Below are 19,332 nucleotides of genomic sequence, written 5' to 3'. Positions count from 1 at the left end.
CCATCTCATGGGTTAAAACACCATCAGTGTGTGGAAGGCACCTGTGCAGAGCTCAGCCCTGAACCCCAGACCCAGGCATCCATCACACCATCCACCTCCAGCATCTCATGGCAAAGCTCAACTCCTGGTCTTTCCCCACCCCCAAACCTACTCCTCTCATGGTTTCCCCCATCTCAGTCAATGGAAACACTATCAGACATGCCTATTCCCAGCCACCATCATTTCTCACTTGAGTTACTGCTACAGCCTCTTCTCCAGTCTGCCATCTGCCATACCCCACTGCAGTTTCTTAACAGGGCAGCCAGAGACAGTTTTTAAAGATGGGAGTTTTGTGTATGGTGTTAGGGAGTATTCTAATTTCATTCTTTTACATGTAGCTGTCCAGTTTTCCCAGCACCACTTATTGAAGAGACTGTCTTTTCTCCATTGTATATCCTTGCCTCCTTTGTCATAGATTAGTTGGCCATAGGTGCGTGGGTTTATCTCTGGGCTTTCTATCTTGTTCCATTGATCTATATTTCTGTTTTTGTGCCAGTACCATATTGTCTTGATTACTGTAGCTTTGTAGTAGAGTCTGAAGTCAGGGAGTCTGATTCCTCCAGCTCCATTTTTTTCCCTCAAGACTGCTTTGGCTATTCGGGGTCTTTTGTGTCTCCATACAAATTTTAAGATGATTTGTTCTAGCTCTGTAAAAAATGCCATTGGTAATTTGATAGGGATTGCATTGAATCTGTAGATTGCTTTGGGTAGTAGAGTCATTTTCACAATGTTGATTCTTCCAATCCAAGAACATGGTATATCTCTCCATCTGTTGGTATCATCTTTAATTTCTTTCATCAGTGTCTTATAGTTTTCTGCATACAAGTCTTTTGTCTCCCTAGGTAGGTTTATTCCTAGGTATTTTATTCTTTTTGTTGCAATGGTAAATGGGAGTATTTCCTTAATTTCTCTTTCAGATTTTTCATCATTAGTGTATAGGAATGCAAGAGATTTCTGTGCATTAATTTTATATCCTGCAACTTTACCATATTCATTAATTAGCTCTAGCAGTTTTCTGGTGGCAGTTTTAGGATTCTCTATGTATAGTATCATGTCATCCACAAACAGTGACAGTTTTACTTCTTCTTTTCCAATTTGTATTCCTTTTATTTCTTTTTCTTCTCTGATTGCCGTGGCTAGGACTTCCAGAACTATGTTGAATAATAGAGGTGAATGGATTAGAGACCTAAATGTAAGACTGGACACTATAAAACTCTTAGAGGAAAACATAGGAAGAACACTCTTTGACATAAATCACAGCAAGATCTTTTTTGATCCACCTCCTAGAGTAATGGAAATAAAAACAAAAATAAACAAATGGGACCTAATGAAACTTCAAAGCTTTTGCACAGCAAAGGAAACCATAAACAAGACAAAAAGACAACCCTCAGAATGGGAGAAAATATTTGCAAATGAATCAACGGACAAAGGATTAATCTCCAAAATATATAAACAGCTCATTCAGCTCAATATCAAAGAAACAAACACCCCAATCCAAAAATGGGCAGAAGACCTAAATAGACATTTCTCCAAAGAAGACATACAGACGGCCACGAAGCACATGAAAAGGTGCTCAACATCACTAATTATTAGAGAAATGCAAATCAAAACTACAATGAGGTATCACCTCACACCAGTTAGAATGGGCATCATCAGAAAATCTACAAACAACAAATGCTGGAGAGGGTGTGGAGAAAAGGGAACCCTCTTGCACTGTTGGTGGGAATGTAAATTGATACAGCCACTATGGAGAACAATATGGAGGTTCCTTAAAAAACTAAAAATAGAATTACCATATGACCCAGCAATCTCACTACTGGGCATATACCCAGAGAAAACCGTAATTCAAAAAGACACATGCACCCGAATGTTCATTGCAGCACTATTTACAATAGCCAGGTCATGGAAGCAACCTAAATGCCCATCAACAGACAAATGGATAAAGAAGATGTGGTACATATATACAATGGAATATTACTCAGCCATAAAAAGGAACGAAATTGAGTCATTTGTTGAGACGTGGATGGATCTAGAGACTGTCATAGAGAGTGAAGTAAGTCAGAAAGAGAAAAACAAATATCGTATATTAACGCATGTATGTGGAACCTAGAAAAATGGTACAGATGAGCTGGTTTGCAGGGCAGAAGTTGAGACACAGATGTAGAGAACGGACATATGGACACCAAGGGGGGAAAACTGCGGTGGGGTGGGGATGGTGGTGTGCTGAATTGGGCGATTGGGATTGACATGTATACACTGATGTGTGTAAAATTGATGCCTAATAAGAAACTGCAGTATAAAAAAACAAACAAACAAAACAACTAATACTAAACTTTCATTGGGTTATTTGTATGGAAATATGTTAATATAAATGTCTTAGACATTACATGAAATTTCTAAAAATCTTATATGTTCTGCATAATGTTATAAGTCATAATCCTAGTTATTACTTTAAAATGTATATCTTAGAAATAACTAATTTTCTTGTCAACTGCATTATTATGAACTTTCATCAAATCTTTAACTGTGGTCATTTTTAAGTCTTTTGTCATTTACAGACAGTTCTGGGTGTACTCTGATGCTTTTGCAAATATGTTCCTATAAAAGGGTTTCATCTTCAAGAAATTCATGGAAAAGACTCTGACAAGTACAGGTTTCTGGTAACTGACTGTACTGCTGAACTGAATGAATAAGCATTTTCAGAACTCTAATGAAAAACTGATGAACTCATAAAAGTGCTAACAAAAGATCAAGATAAAAAAAAATTAATTACATGGGACTGAGTGAACTGATGAGGATGAGTATAATTTTTGTGACTTTCTGTCTGAATTAAAATAAAAAAAATCCCACAAGGACTCAGAGGCAAAGAATATACAAATCAATTTTCACTGCAAAGTAAACGAGCTGTTACAGTGGAGGATTACTGGACTGAATGTCAATAGTATGAGTGTGTTTCATGTTTGGTAATTGCAATCATTGTTGCTTTTGTTGTGGTCATCCATGTACAAATGCTTGGTGTCAGTCTATTTATCTCTTGTAAAAATAAAATACAGTGTGTGTGTGTGAAAAAAAAAAAAGATGGGAGTTAGATCATGTTACTTCCCTATGAAAACCCTGCAGGACTCCCCCTCTCACTCAGAGTAAAAGTAGGAGCCATCACTACAGCCTACAAGGGTCCTTGGGACCTGGCCATGTGGCCTCTCGGACCTCCTTGCATTTCCCTGCTCTTGGCCACACTGGCCTCTGCTGTTCCTCAAACAGGCCAGCCATGCACCGGCCTCCCGGCTCTGCACCTGCCATCCCTGGCCCCATAGGGCTTCCTCTCAGCCCCTTTGTTCTTTATTCAAATGCCATTTTCTCAGTGAGGACTTCCTGACCATCCTTAAGAAGATGTATCCCCAACCTTTCCATCTCCCCTTTTCTGCTTAATATTTACTTAAGTTCTATTATAGCGGTGGAAGAGAGCAAATAGCAGAAAAATACACAAATTATAAAACTACATAAAAAGGGAAGAAAAACACAACCCCTTAAACAAAAGGTATATTCGCAAGGTATATTCAGTGGGTACATGCATTTGCATAGAAGGGACATGTCACACCTGTAACGGTGATTTTGGTCATGAAGGGGAGGACGGGGCTGTAGTATTGTGGTTTTATACAGGAAGGAATGCATGCATTGCTTACATAAATTAAAATAAAAACTTTAAAAGAGAGAGCTCTTTTGGAATGGAGCTAAATCCCCTCAGGAGATCTAAAATAGCAATTAAAATATCACAAGTTTGATAAATGTTTATGCAGATTTATCTGCAACAAGCACTGCGCTGGGCTGTGGACCACAACACAAAGAAATGCCTAGCCTCTGCCTACTCGGAGCTTCCAGGCTGAACAGATGACGCTTCATGAGAGCATGGCCCAGGCCCACCTGTGGACCTTCTATGGGATCAGGTCGGGGGCCCCCTCTCTGTAGGTGAGCCCCTCCACTGGGCCTGGGTCTACTCCAGCCTGTCTGCTCCACCCCATCTCGCATAAGGAGGGGCTCAGTAAGGGTGTGCAGGTCATTCACTCCCCCAGTGTTTCAACGAGAATACCTGGCAGCTGCTGCATCTTGGAAATGGCTGAGAACACATTAAAGATACCTTACAGGGCTTCCCTGGTGGCGCAGTGGTTGAGAATCTGCCTGCCAACGCAGGGGACACAGGTTCGAGCCCTGGTCTGGGAAGATCCCACATGCCGCGGAGCAACTAAGCTCGTGAGCCACAACTACTGAGCCTGCGCGTCTGGAGCCTGTGCTCTGCAATAAGAGAGGCCGCGACAGTGAGAGGCCCGCGCACCGCGATGAAGAGTGGCCCCCGCTTGCCGCAACTAGAGAAAGCCCTCGCACAGAAACAAAGACCCAACACAGCTAAATATAATAAATAAATAAATAAATTTATAAAAAAAAAAAAAAAAAAAAAAAAAAAAAAAAAAAAAAAAGATACCTTACACAGTGGAACACGTCAGAGCTCTGCCCAAATTCCCTTGATTCCTTTTTCCTGTCTTTATGCCCCCTTACTTCCAACAGCTTACCCCGGGTGGTTTTTCAGGGCTGCTGGCCCGTTTTGAAGTCTGTCCTTGGGTTATTGGAGCCATTCTGAGTAGGCACTGGGAGAACTGGAAGTGCCCAGAAATTTACATCCCTCCCTCGCCCCACAGCCCTTGGCCAAAGACTCCTGCATATGGGAGCCTGAAAGCCCCTGCAGCCTTGTTTCTAGTTGGACACCACTTGGAGGGATAAAGAGGTGCAATTCACATTCAAAGTTCCCCTGGGGCTCAGGCTGACACCCCTCCTTTATTGGCTTTGCACCCCAGCTTGGCTCTCCCCTTCCTGGTGCTGCTCCCCCGCTGCCACCCCTCACTGGTGTCCCTTGGGAGCACCTGCTTACGAAATTACCACATACACTACTCATCTCAGGGTCTATTTAGGAGATCCACACCTAGCACACCTGATCGTTTTCAGGGCCTTATGACCAGGCTGTGGCAGCAGCACCCTGTTTTTCCATCTGTAGCTCTGTTAGTGCAGCCCAAGAGCATGGAGGAGTGGCTGCACTTGAACTAAAACACAATTGATTTATAAAAGTCAATGGGATTTTAAAGCCGGGCTGGGGAAAGAGCAAGATGGCTCTCAGAGCTGAATTGATTTAAAGGGTAAGTATTGAGGCAGAGAGATTAATGGAGAAGAGAGAGGTGAGGTAATGGAAGGGGCACTCTGGAGGGGGCCGGACGAGACGGTTTCATGAAGTTAATGCAATTTGCAGCTAAGGGCAAGGGGGCCTCGCCAGGTTCCTGTGCTGTCCTGGGAGCACTGCATGAGCCTCAAATGATTTATTACAGGATGGTTCCTGAGTGCCCCTTACCTTTAAAAATTTTGTTTTGTTACTTAGCTTCTTTCTGGGCTCCACTTGGTCATCTGTTCTTTGCTAAGTCCCCCATCTGAGGGGTCTAGAGAATCAGCCAGGCCCTCCTAATGGGTCTCACTTAGGGGCCTGAAAGGTGAAGGACAAAGGGGAAACCTACCACCCCCCTTAAGTAAAAAGTATTAATTTTAATATAACTCTGAGGGGGTCTAGAAAGTTTGGATTTTTTCCATAATGATTATTTTAATGCTTTCAAAACATCAACATAAAAGATCACTTTCTTTACCATTATTTTTATTGGCTCTTCCTGGGTCTGTTTCCTGACTCAGCTGGTGCTGGTCTTCAGCGAGGGGGTGCAGGAGGCAGGGCAACCCTCAAACTGCTTGACCTGCACTTCCATGCAGTGTGAACCCCCAGGTTCAACTGGATCCAGTGTTCTTTTATCCATTCATGGGGCTTATGGGGCCTCCTGGGTGTCCACCCTGTGCAAGCCACTGGGGTATGGAAATGAAAGGCACGTGCCTGCCGTGGTACAAGTAAAGGGAGAACAGAGACATCCAAATACAAGAGTCTGTCATCTCGGCACATATAAAGGGAAATGAGAGTGTGAAGGCAGCAGCAAGGAAGTCAGGCTGGGAGGTTGGGAGTCCAGAAGTGAGGCTGAAGCTGGATGAAAGAATGGAGTAAGCTGTTAAAAGGGATCAGGTTATGCCACTCCCAAATATGCCACTTTGGCATATTGATTATTTTGAGCTGAAGGCAACTGAGAAACAGCACACAGGAAGAGCTCTTTTCCTGCCCCCTTTCTGCTCAAAAGCAGGGCATAAATTTCCCTTTGTAAAGGTGCCTTGCAAGTCCTGTACCAGGAAAAGGAGAATGAGATTCTTATCATCAGGAGACGACTTGAGTCTGCATAATGAACCTTACTAAACAACCCTTATCTACCATACTTTTCTTCATCACCTTCCCACAGTTTACTGACCCTGGGTTTAACTGCCTCTTTTCTATAAAGCACCTGCCCATACACTTAAAACTATCAATAAAATTTATACGTCTTTTCTCCTGTTAATCTTTTAGCAATTTAATTAGCAGGCCTCAGGCACAGAACTTAAGAGGGTAGAGGAAAAGTTTTTCCTCCCCTACACTATGGAAGGCGGGGAGGGAGAAAGGGTGTGCCCAGCAGATGGAACAGGAAGACATGCAGGATGAGAGAGCATGGGGTTAAACCCAGAAAGTCTGGCTCTCAGGCTCTTAACCCTGACTCTCACAGGACCCATGTCCCTGCCCTAGAACAGACCAAACCCTAACCCCTTCCTACCAAGACTAATGAAAAACCCCTTTCTTTGAGAAAGACAAGCCTGATGGACGTCATCTAACCTCTATCCACAGGCTGGACCTCTTGCTGCAACTCCTTTAAAGAGGCTATGCTTTAGCCATTATCGACATGGATATGAAGTCGGGAAGATGAGAACTCCAACCACCCTGCCATGGTGGGATCCCTCTTGCTGCATCTCCTTTAAAGAGGCTATGCTTTAGCCATTATCGACATGGGTATGAAGTCGGGAAGATGAGAAGGCCTCTGTGAGCCTGTGTGCAGTCAGGTCTCCAGCTTCACTTCCCACTCATACCACACACCCCACTCTTTCCAGATCAACGACTGGTCCCCACAAAGGCCATTTTGTGCCAGACAGCTGCACCTCTGTGCTTGCCCGCCCGATGAGCCCTGACACTCTTGAAGTGTTGGTGCAGCCGTTTCCTACTATGTGAAGACTCCTCTAGCAGGTTCCCAAAGCAGGGGCTTGACTGCCATCCATTATGCCACCCCATAGATGGCACACACTTCTGGCCGGACACATGCCTCTCAAATCTCTGTGTTGATTTGTGAGCTTCTCATGGCCAGAGAGGGTGCCCTCCTCATGCTTGATTCCTGGAATGTAGCAGAGAGCCTCTCAAATGCTTGCTGAATGAATGAGTGGACATAAGACAGGAATCCTCAAGTTCAAAGAAGATGGGAAAGATCAAATCCAAGAGACCTTGTGCCTCTACAGATGATCCTCCTGGGCTGGAAGAAATCTGCCAGCAGGATTTCTCCTACCCATGGCCTGTTTCCACGTGATGAAAGGTTTAAGGGCACAAGATCACTGATTCTACTCCTGTAATCAGAGGAACGCAAGTAGGAGCAGGAAACAGGGAATGTAGTTTTCCTACTTTTCCTAGTTTGGTGGTGGGAGTGGAGAGGCCAACTGAGGTCATGGAAAGGGCACAGGATTTGTAGGCTCTTTAGCCTCTTGGAGCCCCAGGTTTCCACATAAAATGAGAGCAAAATACAAATCTTATTCACTTCCTAGACCATGGTGAGGAAGAAATGAATGACACTTTGAAAGTGCTTTGTAAACAGAGAAGCGCTGAAAGGATGAACGGTGGTGAGTACTGTTTCTCTTTGCTGCAGGCTGAGGCCTTGGGAGGCCTCTGTTCCCTCTACTGGACCTCGTCTGGGAGCAGCTGGCCCTAGGTTTGCTGCCTCTGCTCCTGTTCAGATTAGCAAGCCATTCACCAGGAGCCAGGGATCAGTGGAGTCGATGTAATTCAATATTGATTATAAATTTCATTTCTGCCTGCCTACGGGCCATTAGCTTAGATCAATACATTCTCCACCCTTGGTTAAGTAATCATGGAGGCTGTTGATGATTTCAGCAGTCAGGCAGGTCCCTGGCTGCCTTGGTTGGGGGAGCCCAAGGCAGCTCTCCCAGTCTAGGTCTAACCCAGCTCAGGTCTGTCTTGCAAATAAATCATTTATTCCTGTCTGCAAACGTGAAGGTCATGGACAAGTCTTCAGTTCTCTGGGGCCAAAAGTCCAGCCTGGAGTTCCTGGAGCCCAGCATCTGGAAGTGCCTTATATCCTGAGTGTCTAAGAGTGCTGGGTTATGGACTCTGGGTATCTCCCACGGAAGAACTCAGTTTTCCCATCAGCTGGTATCTGGGAGGAGAGGCAGGAGGAGGGAGGAGGCCTGGGTTCACAGGACACAAACTGCCACCTTCATCTCCTAGTACAAGAGCCTCGGTGGCAGCAGAAGGACTGGTGGGCTGGGGCTGGGGTGTGTCCAGAAGCAGGGGAACCTGCCTGGCAGTGGCTGAATGCTCTCAGTAGATGTGCTCTGACAACGGTCCTGCTGTCCCCTCACGCCCTCTGCAGATGGCAGATAGGAAACACCATCAATCCCACAGCATTTACTGAACATCTATCTCTTTTCTCCCTGCCCTCAGGGTCACTCTCTGTAGACCCACTGCCCACAGTGCAGCCAGCACCATTGTCTAGCTCTGTTCAGACACATCACTCCCCTGTTGAGAGCCCTCCCTGGATGTGGGATGGGTCTGTTCTCCCTGCCGCATCACCTGATCCCTTCACTGCCTTCCTGCGTAGCAGGCTCACGGCTGGCCAAGTGCATGTGCCTCTGGGTCTAAATTCTTCAGAGAATTTAGATTCTCTCTGCATCTCAGGCAAAGCAGATGCCATATCACCTCATTAGGTTACTGGCCCTTTGCTGTCCCACGCTCAGGGCCCTAGAGGTGGTCTGTTTTAGGGAGCCCTCAGAGCACCTGACAAGCCTGGGCGGGGGCAGCATGGGATGACCATGGGCATATTCGGGAAGGCCACACTATTCCGAACCAAGCAATCAGAGGAGGCCTATGAATCCCATGGTCACCCCTTAAGAGCAGAAACTTCCCTCTGAATAATCTTCCAGTGTGAACTGGTATGAGGTCAGGTGACCTCCAGTCTATCACTTCTTGACCACACCTCACATAGCCCTGCAAGCTTTAGGGTGAGACCTGGCAGGCTCCTGCTCTCCCACCCCCTCCCTTCCCCAGCCCCCAGAGGCAGCCACTTCAGTTGGCCTCTTTGGTATTTACCTCCACATTTCTTTTTTTTTTTTTTTTATTGCGGTGGCTTCTCTTGTTGCGGAGCATGGGCTCTAGGTGCACGGGCTTCAGTAGTTGCAGCACGGGGGCTTAGTAGTTGCGACACGTGGGCTCTAGAGTGCTCAGGCTTTAGTAGTTGTGGCACACGGGCATGGTTGCCCCGCAGCATGTGGGATCTTCCTGGACCAGGGCTCAAACCCATGTCCCCTGCACTGGCAGGTGGATTCTTAACCACTGGACCACCAGGGAAGTCCCTACCTCCACATTTCCAAATAGTGTTTATTTATCGCTATTTCTTTCTTTCACTTTTTCTTCATTACCCTCATCTAGTTAATTAACACATGCATCAACTCACATATTTATCTTTTTTGTGTGTGCGAGAACATTTAAGTTCTACTCTCTTAGCACATTTCAATGATACAATACAGGGTTATCAACTATAGTTACCATGTTATACATTAGATCCTCAGATCTTATTCATCTTATAACTGAAAGTTTGTACGCTTTTACCAATTTCTCCCTATTTCTGCCACCTCCCAGCCCCGGCAACCACTTTCTACTTTTTGTTTCTATGTTTGCTTTTTCTGTTTTTGTTATTAGATTCTACATATAAGTAATACTATGCAGTATTTGTCTTTCTTTGTGTGGCTTATTTCACTTAGCATAATGTCCTCAAGGTCCATCCATGTTGTCACAAGTGGCAGGATTTCCTTCTTCCTCATGGCTGGAAACTATTCATATATATATATGTTTTTATATATAACATTTTCTTTATCCATTCATCAGTTGATTGACACTTAGGTTGTTTCCATGTCTTGGCTATTGTGGATAATGCTGCAATAAACAAGAAAGTACAGATATCTCTTGAGATCCTGTTTTCATTTCTTTTAGATATATACCCAGAAGTGGAATTGCTGGGTCATATGGCAATTCTATTTTTAATTTTTTGAGGAACCACCATACTGTTTTTCATAGTGACTGCACGAATTTACAGTGTACAAGAGCTCCCTTTTCTCCACATCCTTGCCAATATTTGTTATCTCTTGTCTTTTCGATAGTAGCCATTCCAACAGTTATGATGTGATATCTCGATCTGGTTTTTGATTTGCATTTCCCTGATGATTAGTGACACATTTTCATGTACCTCTTGGATATTTGTGTATCTTCTTTTGCAAAAATGTCTATTCAGTTCTTCTGCCTATTTTTTAATCTGTTTCTTTTTTGCTATTGAGTTGTATGAGTTCTTTGTATATTTTGGATATTAACCCCTTATCGGATATATGATTTGGAGATATTTTCTCCCATTCTGTTTCTTTTCATTTTGTTGGTGGTCCCCTTTGCTATGCAGAAGCTTTTTAGTTTGAGGTAGTCCCACTTGTTTATTTTTGTTTTCCTTTCCTTCGCTTTTTGTGTCTAATCCAAAAAATGATTGCCACCACTGATGTCAGAGACTACCCCATATGTTTTCTTCTAGGAGTTTTGTGGTTTCAGGTCTTATGTTCAAGTCTTTTGTCCATTTTGAGTTGATTTTTGTGTATGGTGAAAGATAGGGGTCCAGTTTCATTCTTTTGCTTGTGACTGTCCAGCTTTCCCAACACCATTTATTGAAGAGACTGTCCTTTCCATATACTGTCCGTTGTATATTGCTGGCTCCTTTGCTGTAAATTAATTGACTACATATACATGGGTTTATTTCTGGGCTCTCTATTTTGCTCCATTAATTTATGATCTGTTTTTATGCTGAATCACTTCTTGATTTTTTCCATTTTAAATGTTATCTATTGATCTCTATGGAAGATGAGGATTTTATTTATTTCACTCTCCTGTCCCCATCACACATAAGCACCCACTCCATCCTCCCAGTGTATTTTTAGTTGGATCAATATGCAGAATTTGCATTATTAGTACTACGTAATTGCTAGTCCCAGCTGAGCTATGTAGTATACTGTAATATTTTGTGCACCACTTTTTGTTTTCCCTGGAGTTCATAACTGGCTTGCCTTTTAATTTGCTTAGTGTTCTACTATGTATCAATAATTCAACCTTAAATATTCCAACAGTTGTTCAAATCTAATTTTCATGTATTCACAGGCAGTGGGCATCTTCTTAAAAATCACACTGCATTTTATTACTCAAAGAATTTATAGCTCTCCTGGAGACATGCAGGGCCACCTGCAGTGGTGTTTGGATAGTGTGAATCCCTGTGTTGGGTTAGGGAGAGGGCATAGGCCTCAGCACTGGATAGACATGAATATGAATTCCACCACTTGTTGGCAGGGTACCCACAATTCTCCTTCCACATCTGTTGAAATGGGAATAATGATGCCTCATCATAGTGTAGTCATGAGAATTAAATAAGTACAATGGAAATGTCTGGAGCACGGAGGGCACACAATAAATGTTGGTTTGCTTGCTTGTGGGAAAATCAAGAAAAATAAGGCCAGTGAAAGTACTTCATCTCACTCATAGAGCTTTCTCTCTGTATCCCCAAAGTATTGACCAGGCTCTGCACATTCATCAGGGCTTCTAAGACATTGATACTCATTTGAAGGAAAATAGCTCAAGCTACTGGAGCTTTGCTCATCAGGCTAATGATCTCCTTTAAAAGAAAGAGCCTCCTTAATCGCAACATCAATTTTATTTTGAAATATTCTAAACAAAGGCAGAAACTCTAAAAGAAAATATTGATAGGTTGATGACATAAAAATTAAAAACTTATATACATCTGGGGGAAAAAAGCCTTGATATAAAAGTAAAGGGCGGGCTTCCCTGGTGGCGCAGTGGTTGAGAATCTGCTTGCCAATGCAGGGGACACGGGTTCGAGCCCTGGCCTGGGAAGATCCCACATGCTGCGGAGCAACTGGGCCCGTGAGCCACAATTACTGAGCCTGCGCGTCTGGAGCCTGTGCTCCGCAACAAGAGAGGCTGCGATAATGAGAGGCCCGCGCACCGCGATGAAGAGTGGCCCCCGCTCACCGCCACTAGAGAAAGCCCTTGCACAGAAACGAAGACCCAACACAACCAAAAATAAAAAAAAATAAAAAAAATAAAAAAGTAAAGGGCAAGCAACAAATTGGGAAAATATTTGCAACACATAAATCAATCAAGGGAGGGCTGACTTTCCTAAGGACCTGGACCAGTTAGGTCCAGAGACAGTGCTTCAGCGTCCCAGGCTAATGCTTTCTCTGCTATTAAGTCACTCACTCACTCATTCATTCATTCAACATAAATGTATTGAGTACCTACCAGATGTCTGGCTTTGGGGTATAATGATATTCAAAACCAGAAATGGCCCCTGCTCTCCTGGAGCACACAGTCTAGTGGAGTGACAGTTATTCACCAAATAGTCACACTCAGAAGTGTACAAGTACAACCCAAGGTAAGTGCTACAAAGGAAAGGAGAGCATGGAGCAGAGGACCCAGTTTAGACTGGGGTGTGTGGGAGCACTTCCTTGGCTGGCCACACTTGAGCTGAGAACTGGAGAGTGAATAGGAGTTAAGAAGTGTGTGTGTGTGTGTGTGTGTGTGTGTGTGTGTGTGAGAGAGAGACAGACAGACAGAAGGAGGCATTCCAGCTGGGGAAACAGGGTGCCAAAGCCCTGTGGTAGGAGGCCCATGGAACAGTTGAGGAATAGGAAGAAGGCCAGTGTGGCTGGAGCTTGGAGAGTGAGAGGAGGCTGGAGGTTTGGCCAGTGGCTAGACTGTAAGAGGGGCCTTACGGGCCATGGTAAGGATTTAGGATTTTAACCCAAAGAGAGATGGGGAAGCCAACCAAAGGATTCCAAGCTGGGGCTGGAGGAGGAGGCCGGAGGTGGGTACAGGCTGGATTTACATTTGAAAAGATGGCTCTGGCTTTGGAATGGAGAATGGATGGGAGCGGGTGGGGTGAGGCAGAGTGTTATTGCCACAGGCTAGAGATGATGATGGCTGGGATGATAACGTGAGATTGAGTGAGACAGGCAGAGTCAAGAGCTCTTTGGGAGGTAAAACAACACGGCTGCCTTCCATACCTTATCCTTGTGGAACAGGGCAAGACCAGATCAATAAACCTTTATTTTGGGCAGTGCTAACGGGCACAGAGGAGGCCTCAATCAAGATTGGGGGAATACACAAATCTTTGAAGAAGCAGACCCTGGGTCAGTGGATTTCAGGAAAGGGAGCAATCCCAGCAGGCTGGGGTAGCATCAGGGTCAAGTATTTTGGGCCTTTGTTCTGACTATGGCCTGGACAGATGGGGATGAACCCGGTACCTCTCACAGAATCTGGTGATGGGCATGAGCTTATGGCTTGGGGCTCCGCTGCCCTTCCTCACCCTGGATAACTACCCACGTTGCTCCCAGGACAGAGGGTGCCAATCTTATGTTTTTATTTTCTATCTTAAAAAATAAATTGCAATTTTTACAGTGTCACAGAACATGTGCACTTGTGACTTGCTCCACTGTGTGATAAATTCATGGAGTTTTAGTAAATTTATCTTATTTTTCTCCTGGGAAAACTGGCAGGGGTGGGGTGACCTGTCTCTTGCATTCCCACTCTGGAAATATGGCAACAATTCTCAGTGGAGTTAGAGCTTGCCAGGCGTGGCATCAGCAAAGGCTCCCTGGACGGGACCCTGGGAGTCAGGCAGGAGCTGAGTGGGGCAGAGCCAACCACACCTGCGTCCAAATGGCCTGGTCTGGCTTCCACAGGCCATGACGAGCTAGGGCGAGTCTGAACGGGTCCTAAGCAGGCAATAGCAAGCTAGAATCACAGTGTTAATGGCCAGTGTGAGCTGGTATGAACCAATCTGGACCACTTTCCCAAATCAGTGTGATGCACTGTAAATTGTGTGATGCACGCAAAAGCAAGCACACTGTTTGAATTTACTGGCCTGTTTTGAGACATTTCCAGCTGGTTTGGGTGCCTCCCTGCTTTTCTGAATTATTATTGTCCTCTTCTGTGTGTGTGTGTGTGTGTACAACACCTGCCTCATCTGTCTCTAACTACTTCTTAGAAGTTGAGCTCAGATTATTGACCAAACTTAGTTTTATATGCAGGTAAGCGACAGTAGGGTTTCTCCTGGAAGGTTCTCAATCTTGACATCTCCCCCTCCATGGGACAGCTTTAGGATGATGGTAGGCTTTGCCGGCTCTCTCAGGGCTGGCCTGGATGGGGACCTTCCAGGAAGTTAATAGCCAACATGACCCTGGGGAAGAGTCCTTGGGAAACCCCTATCTGCAGAGCAGCAAAGGCTTCTGAGCCAGCTGACAGGGGCTGGTTTTATTAACTATTCCAGAAAGTGACCCCAGGTCTTTTTCACTCAACCCATTGTACCCAGGTGGTGGTGTAGTCTGGAAGTATGTCTGGAATACGTATCGTCTGGAGCAGTCTGGACAAGGCAGTGTGTGGATACCAGGGCCTGTGATCTGTATCCTATAGACAGGCTGGGTTTATGACATGTAGCTTGCCCAACTCCTGAAAGGTGCAGAGGGGGATGAATTTTGAGGAAAGGTCTTCCGTCTACCAGAGCCCAATTTCTTAGAGGCATTCACATATAATTTTGGCCTGTATTCCTCCAGAAATGTCCCTGCGTGATCTGACTCCTGACCTGGTCTCCAGCCCCAGGCTCCTGGCCCTGTGTGCCCCTCCCCTCCCACAGCATCTGCACGTGCCGATCGCTGCCTGAAACGTGGCCTCCTCCCTCCACCACCCTTTGCTTAGGTAGCCCCACCATTCTTCAGCTCACAGCTCAAGCACCACTTGCTTCCTCTGGAAGCTTCATTTGTAGTATATGTTCTTATGCTCTTAGAATACTCCTTGTCATGGTTTATGATCATGTATTTTTATGGGTAAATGATTATCTTATAAATATCTGATATATAGCACCATAAACTTTATCTTTTAACATATCCTACAAGATAATATCATCTACTAGAGGGGTTCTCAACCTTAGTGCTATTGACATTTGGGGCTGGAGAATTCTTTGCTGTGGGGACTGTCCTCTGCATTGCAGGATGCTTAGCAGCAGCCCAGCCTGTATCCGCTAGATGCCAGTAGCACTCCTTCGCTGGAACAATCAAAATGTCTCCAGACATCCACAAATGTCCCCCAAGGGGCAAAACAGCTCCCGGTTGAAAACCACTGACCCAGAACAAATGTTTTTAAGAAGTTTGAGATTTCAAAGGCAGGCTTCCTGAGACCCCGTTGCAAAGCACTGGTTTCTTTCTAGACCAGCCCCATCCAACAGAAAGATAATGTGAGCCACTTATGTAATAGTAAATGTTCTAGTAGCTGCATTAGAAGCAAGTAAAAGAAAAAACAGGTGAAATGAATTCTAATCCATATTTTATTTAACCCAATATATCCAAAGTATTGTCACTTCAGCAGGTGACCAATGTAAAATAATCATTGAGATATTTTACGTTCTTTTTTTCCAAGTCATCAAAATCTAGTGTGTATTTTTCTCAGTTTGGATTAATCACACGTCGCGTGCTCAATAGCCAAGTGTGGCCAGAATTTTAGACAGGAGTGGGAGAGGGGACCCAAGCTCTCTTAGAGAGCCTGGCCCAGCCCACCCCTTGCATCGTCACCAGGCGGTACTGCTACCCCTGAGCAGAGCCATGCACAGTCCTCCTTTGCCCACTGGGGCCCACAGGTGACAGCCCATTCCGAGCACCCCATGGAGGGGCTCTGACTACACTCTAGAGGGCCAGCCTGCCCAGGAAAGTCATCCAAATGCCTGCAGCGTGCTAATGAGATGGGTGTGTGGCCCGTGAGCTCACAAGAGCCTGGAGGGTTCCTGCCTCAAATACACAAACACTTGGGTGAGGCAAGCACTGTTTCCAAGCTCCCCAGGCAGAAGCTCCACCCACCTCCAAACCACCCTCCTCGTGCTCCTTGCTCACAAGGGAGGCTCAGCCCTCCACAAACACTGGCCACATGGAAGGACACATTCTATTTTCTTAAAACAGAGATGCTCTCATCTAAAATGACACTTGCACTGGCCAAGAAGTTACTGTCCAGGGAGATGCTGTCCCTAGCCCCAAGACTTGTCCTGAGGCCCCAGGCCACTCTGCAGGGCCGCAGCCTGGTTGGGGCGCCAGCCCAGGGCTGCAGGATCACCCCTGCAAGGCTCTCCCGACTCGCATCTCTTACTTATCTCTAGACACCCCCAACACCCACAACTCCAGGCCCTTCTGCTTCCTGGGAGTTCTCCCGGGGAGAGCCCCTGCCTGCCTGAGGGGTTGCTTCCTGCAGCCCAGCTGTGGCAGCTCCTGCAGGCTCTGCAGAGCGGCCTCCCGGTGGCCAGAATGAAGACCTTCACTGGGACCTGGCTGTCTGGAGAAGCCAGGGCATTGCCCTTCCTAGTGAGGGCTACTTTTGTCTTGGCAGCTAGGGCAAATCTTGAGCATTCAGCATTTCCCTTTTAGTAGAAAACTAAAGTTTTACCAGAGTTGTCACCCGGTCACTTTGGGCAAGCCAGGGACTCTGTAAAACATGGAATGTGGGGTGAAGCCTGCACACCCTCTGGGGCAATAAGCTGGCCATCGCCCTTTGGCAGTCTCAGGTGTGACCCCCACAGACCCCAGGAGCGTCACTAGAGAGGGCTGTCAGTCATCAAGATGCCTCCAGAACGCCTGCCCCATCTGACCCCAGCGTGGCAGCCAGCTGAGTATCCACGCCCATCGGCCAACAGACGCACGCACACTGTGTCCAGATCCGCCTCAGGAAGTTGGACTTACCCCTCCTGGCTTGCCTCATCTTTGGGCTCAGCATGTTCCTGCCGCCTCCTGGACGGAATCGCTGGGCCTATCATGCTGTCATCCACTTCCCTTTTCTCTTCCTCTGGCCCAGTTGCCCCTCATGCCCCGCTCGGGCCCCCATGGCCGCTGGCGTCACCAGCGAGGCTCCCTCGGCTGCCTTTCCTGGCTCCGGACCGACGGCTTGCCTTGGACTATGTAAACCTCAGTGCATTATTTATCCGTCTCAGAATTAATTCCCACCCAAGCGAACCATTAAGAGGCTCAGTAACCGCTGCTGATCAATCACCGGGCCAGGGCGGGAAGGCCTGACTGTCCCTCCGCCTGGCCGGGGCGCACGCGGCACAGCCCATCCCAGAGCGGAGCTGGCCGGCGGGTCGGGGCGGAGGCGAGAGGAGGGCGGGGAGGGAGGAGCCGGGCGGAGCGCGCGGTCCCAGCTGGTCTGATGGTCCCAGAGGGCGGGCGGGCTCCGAGCTCGGATCCGCCCTCTGCACGGGGAGGGCCTGTCGGGGGTGCGCGCCACTGGCTGGAGCCACCAAGAGGCTGCAGGAAATGCACGGCCTCTGGCCGCCCGGGGTCCCGCACGCCCTGCCAAGGCCCGGCGGTTGGGCAGCGGGTGGCCGAGGCCCGGGCGGGCCAAGGATCCCTCCAGGGTCCGTCCACTGGGGACCTGCTCTGCCGGATGTTTCCTGCCAGGAGGGCCCAGGAGGCCGTCTATGACAGTTCCAACTGTGGAAAGACAGGTGTGTCTTAGAAGGAGCGTGCAGCTTTGGCATATTCAGAGCCTCAGGGGACTGGTCCAGCAAAGCCGGTTAGGGATGTTAATTTTTTGCCACCTTAATAAGGTGAAAGGAATAAGAATGCGGTGAAGCACTTAGTTCAGGGCTTGCACATAGTAAGTAGGATCTCAAAAACTGTTCACTGGGTAGTGAAATCTCTGCTAACTGCCATGTTTCTGTTTAATACTAGTACAGTTCTAAAGAGTGTACGGTGGGGAATTTTGGGAGGTTCAGACTCAAGATCCTAAAAATTGCCCAAGAAATGCAATCACAGTAACCGTTCTCATTTATTAGGTGCCTACTATGTGCCCTTGAGGTTGGTGCTTTATATTCAGTATCTCATTTAATTCTCAAATTCCCTGAGGCAGGGAAGCCTTTATCATGGCTTTTCAGATGAAGAAAATAAGGCACAGAAATGTTAAATATCTTGCCCAGAGTCACACAATCCTGTCAGGGCTGGGACCTGAACCCAGGCTGTCTCTACATCTTATGCTTCTCTGTGATGCCAGTCTAAGTACCCTGATTCCAACCACTTCCTGTGAATGTTCCCGGCTTGAGAGCCCTCAGTGAACTTGTTAGATGGTGAGGACCAGACTTTGTGCCCCTGAAATCACCCCATGTGCCCTGTCAGGCATTTGCGCCTGGCGCTGGGTTCTTTGGGCCTGGGTACTGTGTGATCCTCTTAATAGGTGGAAGATGAGGGATTTGAACAGGGACCTCTCTGCTTTGAACGGCCATGCTCCCACCCTAATCTTCATAGTGCCGCTATGTCCGCTGGTCCCCAAATGGCGGACTGATGTGTAATCAACTCTAGCAGCTGGAAAGGAAGAGGGTCCAGAGGCTGAGGGGTCCACTGCAGCTGTCCGTGCTGGGAAGGACAGGATCTGGACTATGGAGAGGAGGGGAGGATGGGAGAGGTTAAGGACTTACCAGGATGTGGTAGGTCAAATCGCCAGGGTAAAGGGAGAGAGTAGAATCCCTGGAGACAAAACTGTCTTACTTAGCATCCAGTCACTTACTCTGGCCCTCAGCTACTCCTCAGAAGGGATGAATAAGCATAAGTAAGTTTGCTATAACATTCAAGGCCTTTTATGGTACTGGCCATGGTTTCCTCTGTGACCTCTCTTGCTAATGTTACACACAACCGTATGCATGCACAGCCCCTGCTCCTGTGTGCTCCCAGTTCCTTCTCTCTGGAGTGTGTGTTTCAGCCGCAGAAGTCTGATCATTCTAAGCAAGTCTCCCATGAAACTGTCCTGATTCTACCTCCAGAAGGAGAGCCAGTAAGCACTTCCTCAGGGCTCTTATCTGTGTCCCTCAGACTGCCCAATGCCCCTTCTGCACGCCCAGCCCTGAGCCTCAGGTTGGACTCAGGCCAGGAACCCCATGAGGAATATTGGCTTGATGGGCAGATTCGAGAAACACCACTGAAATGACAGAATCGCCCTCCTGTTTTTTTGGGCCT

At 46.7% G+C, this 19,332-nt stretch overlaps 1 protein-coding gene across 3 annotated transcripts in view; it reads right to left on the bottom strand.

Moving 5' to 3' along the window:
• Positions 1–17,465, bottom strand: part of ARHGAP22 (Rho GTPase activating protein 22) — a 163,157-nt gene extending 145,692 nt beyond the window's left edge. For all 3 annotated transcript variants that reach the window (XM_036829727.1, XM_036829729.1, XM_036829730.1), the window contains exon 1: positions 17,071–17,465. In XM_036829727.1, the coding sequence (XP_036685622.1) occupies positions 17,071–17,104 (34 nt within the window). In that variant the 5' untranslated portion in view covers positions 17,105–17,465. The remainder of the gene's footprint in view (positions 1–17,070) is intronic.
• Between the last annotated feature and the right edge of the window lie 1,867 nt (positions 17,466–19,332).

The sequence above is a fragment of the Balaenoptera musculus genome, chromosome 16 (assembly GCF_009873245.2).
Source record: "Balaenoptera musculus isolate JJ_BM4_2016_0621 chromosome 16, mBalMus1.pri.v3, whole genome shotgun sequence".
Classification (NCBI taxonomy): Eukaryota; Metazoa; Chordata; class Mammalia; order Artiodactyla; family Balaenopteridae; genus Balaenoptera; species Balaenoptera musculus.
Note: the sequence above shows the minus strand (reverse complement) of the source record. Positions and strands in the feature narration are given on the sequence as shown.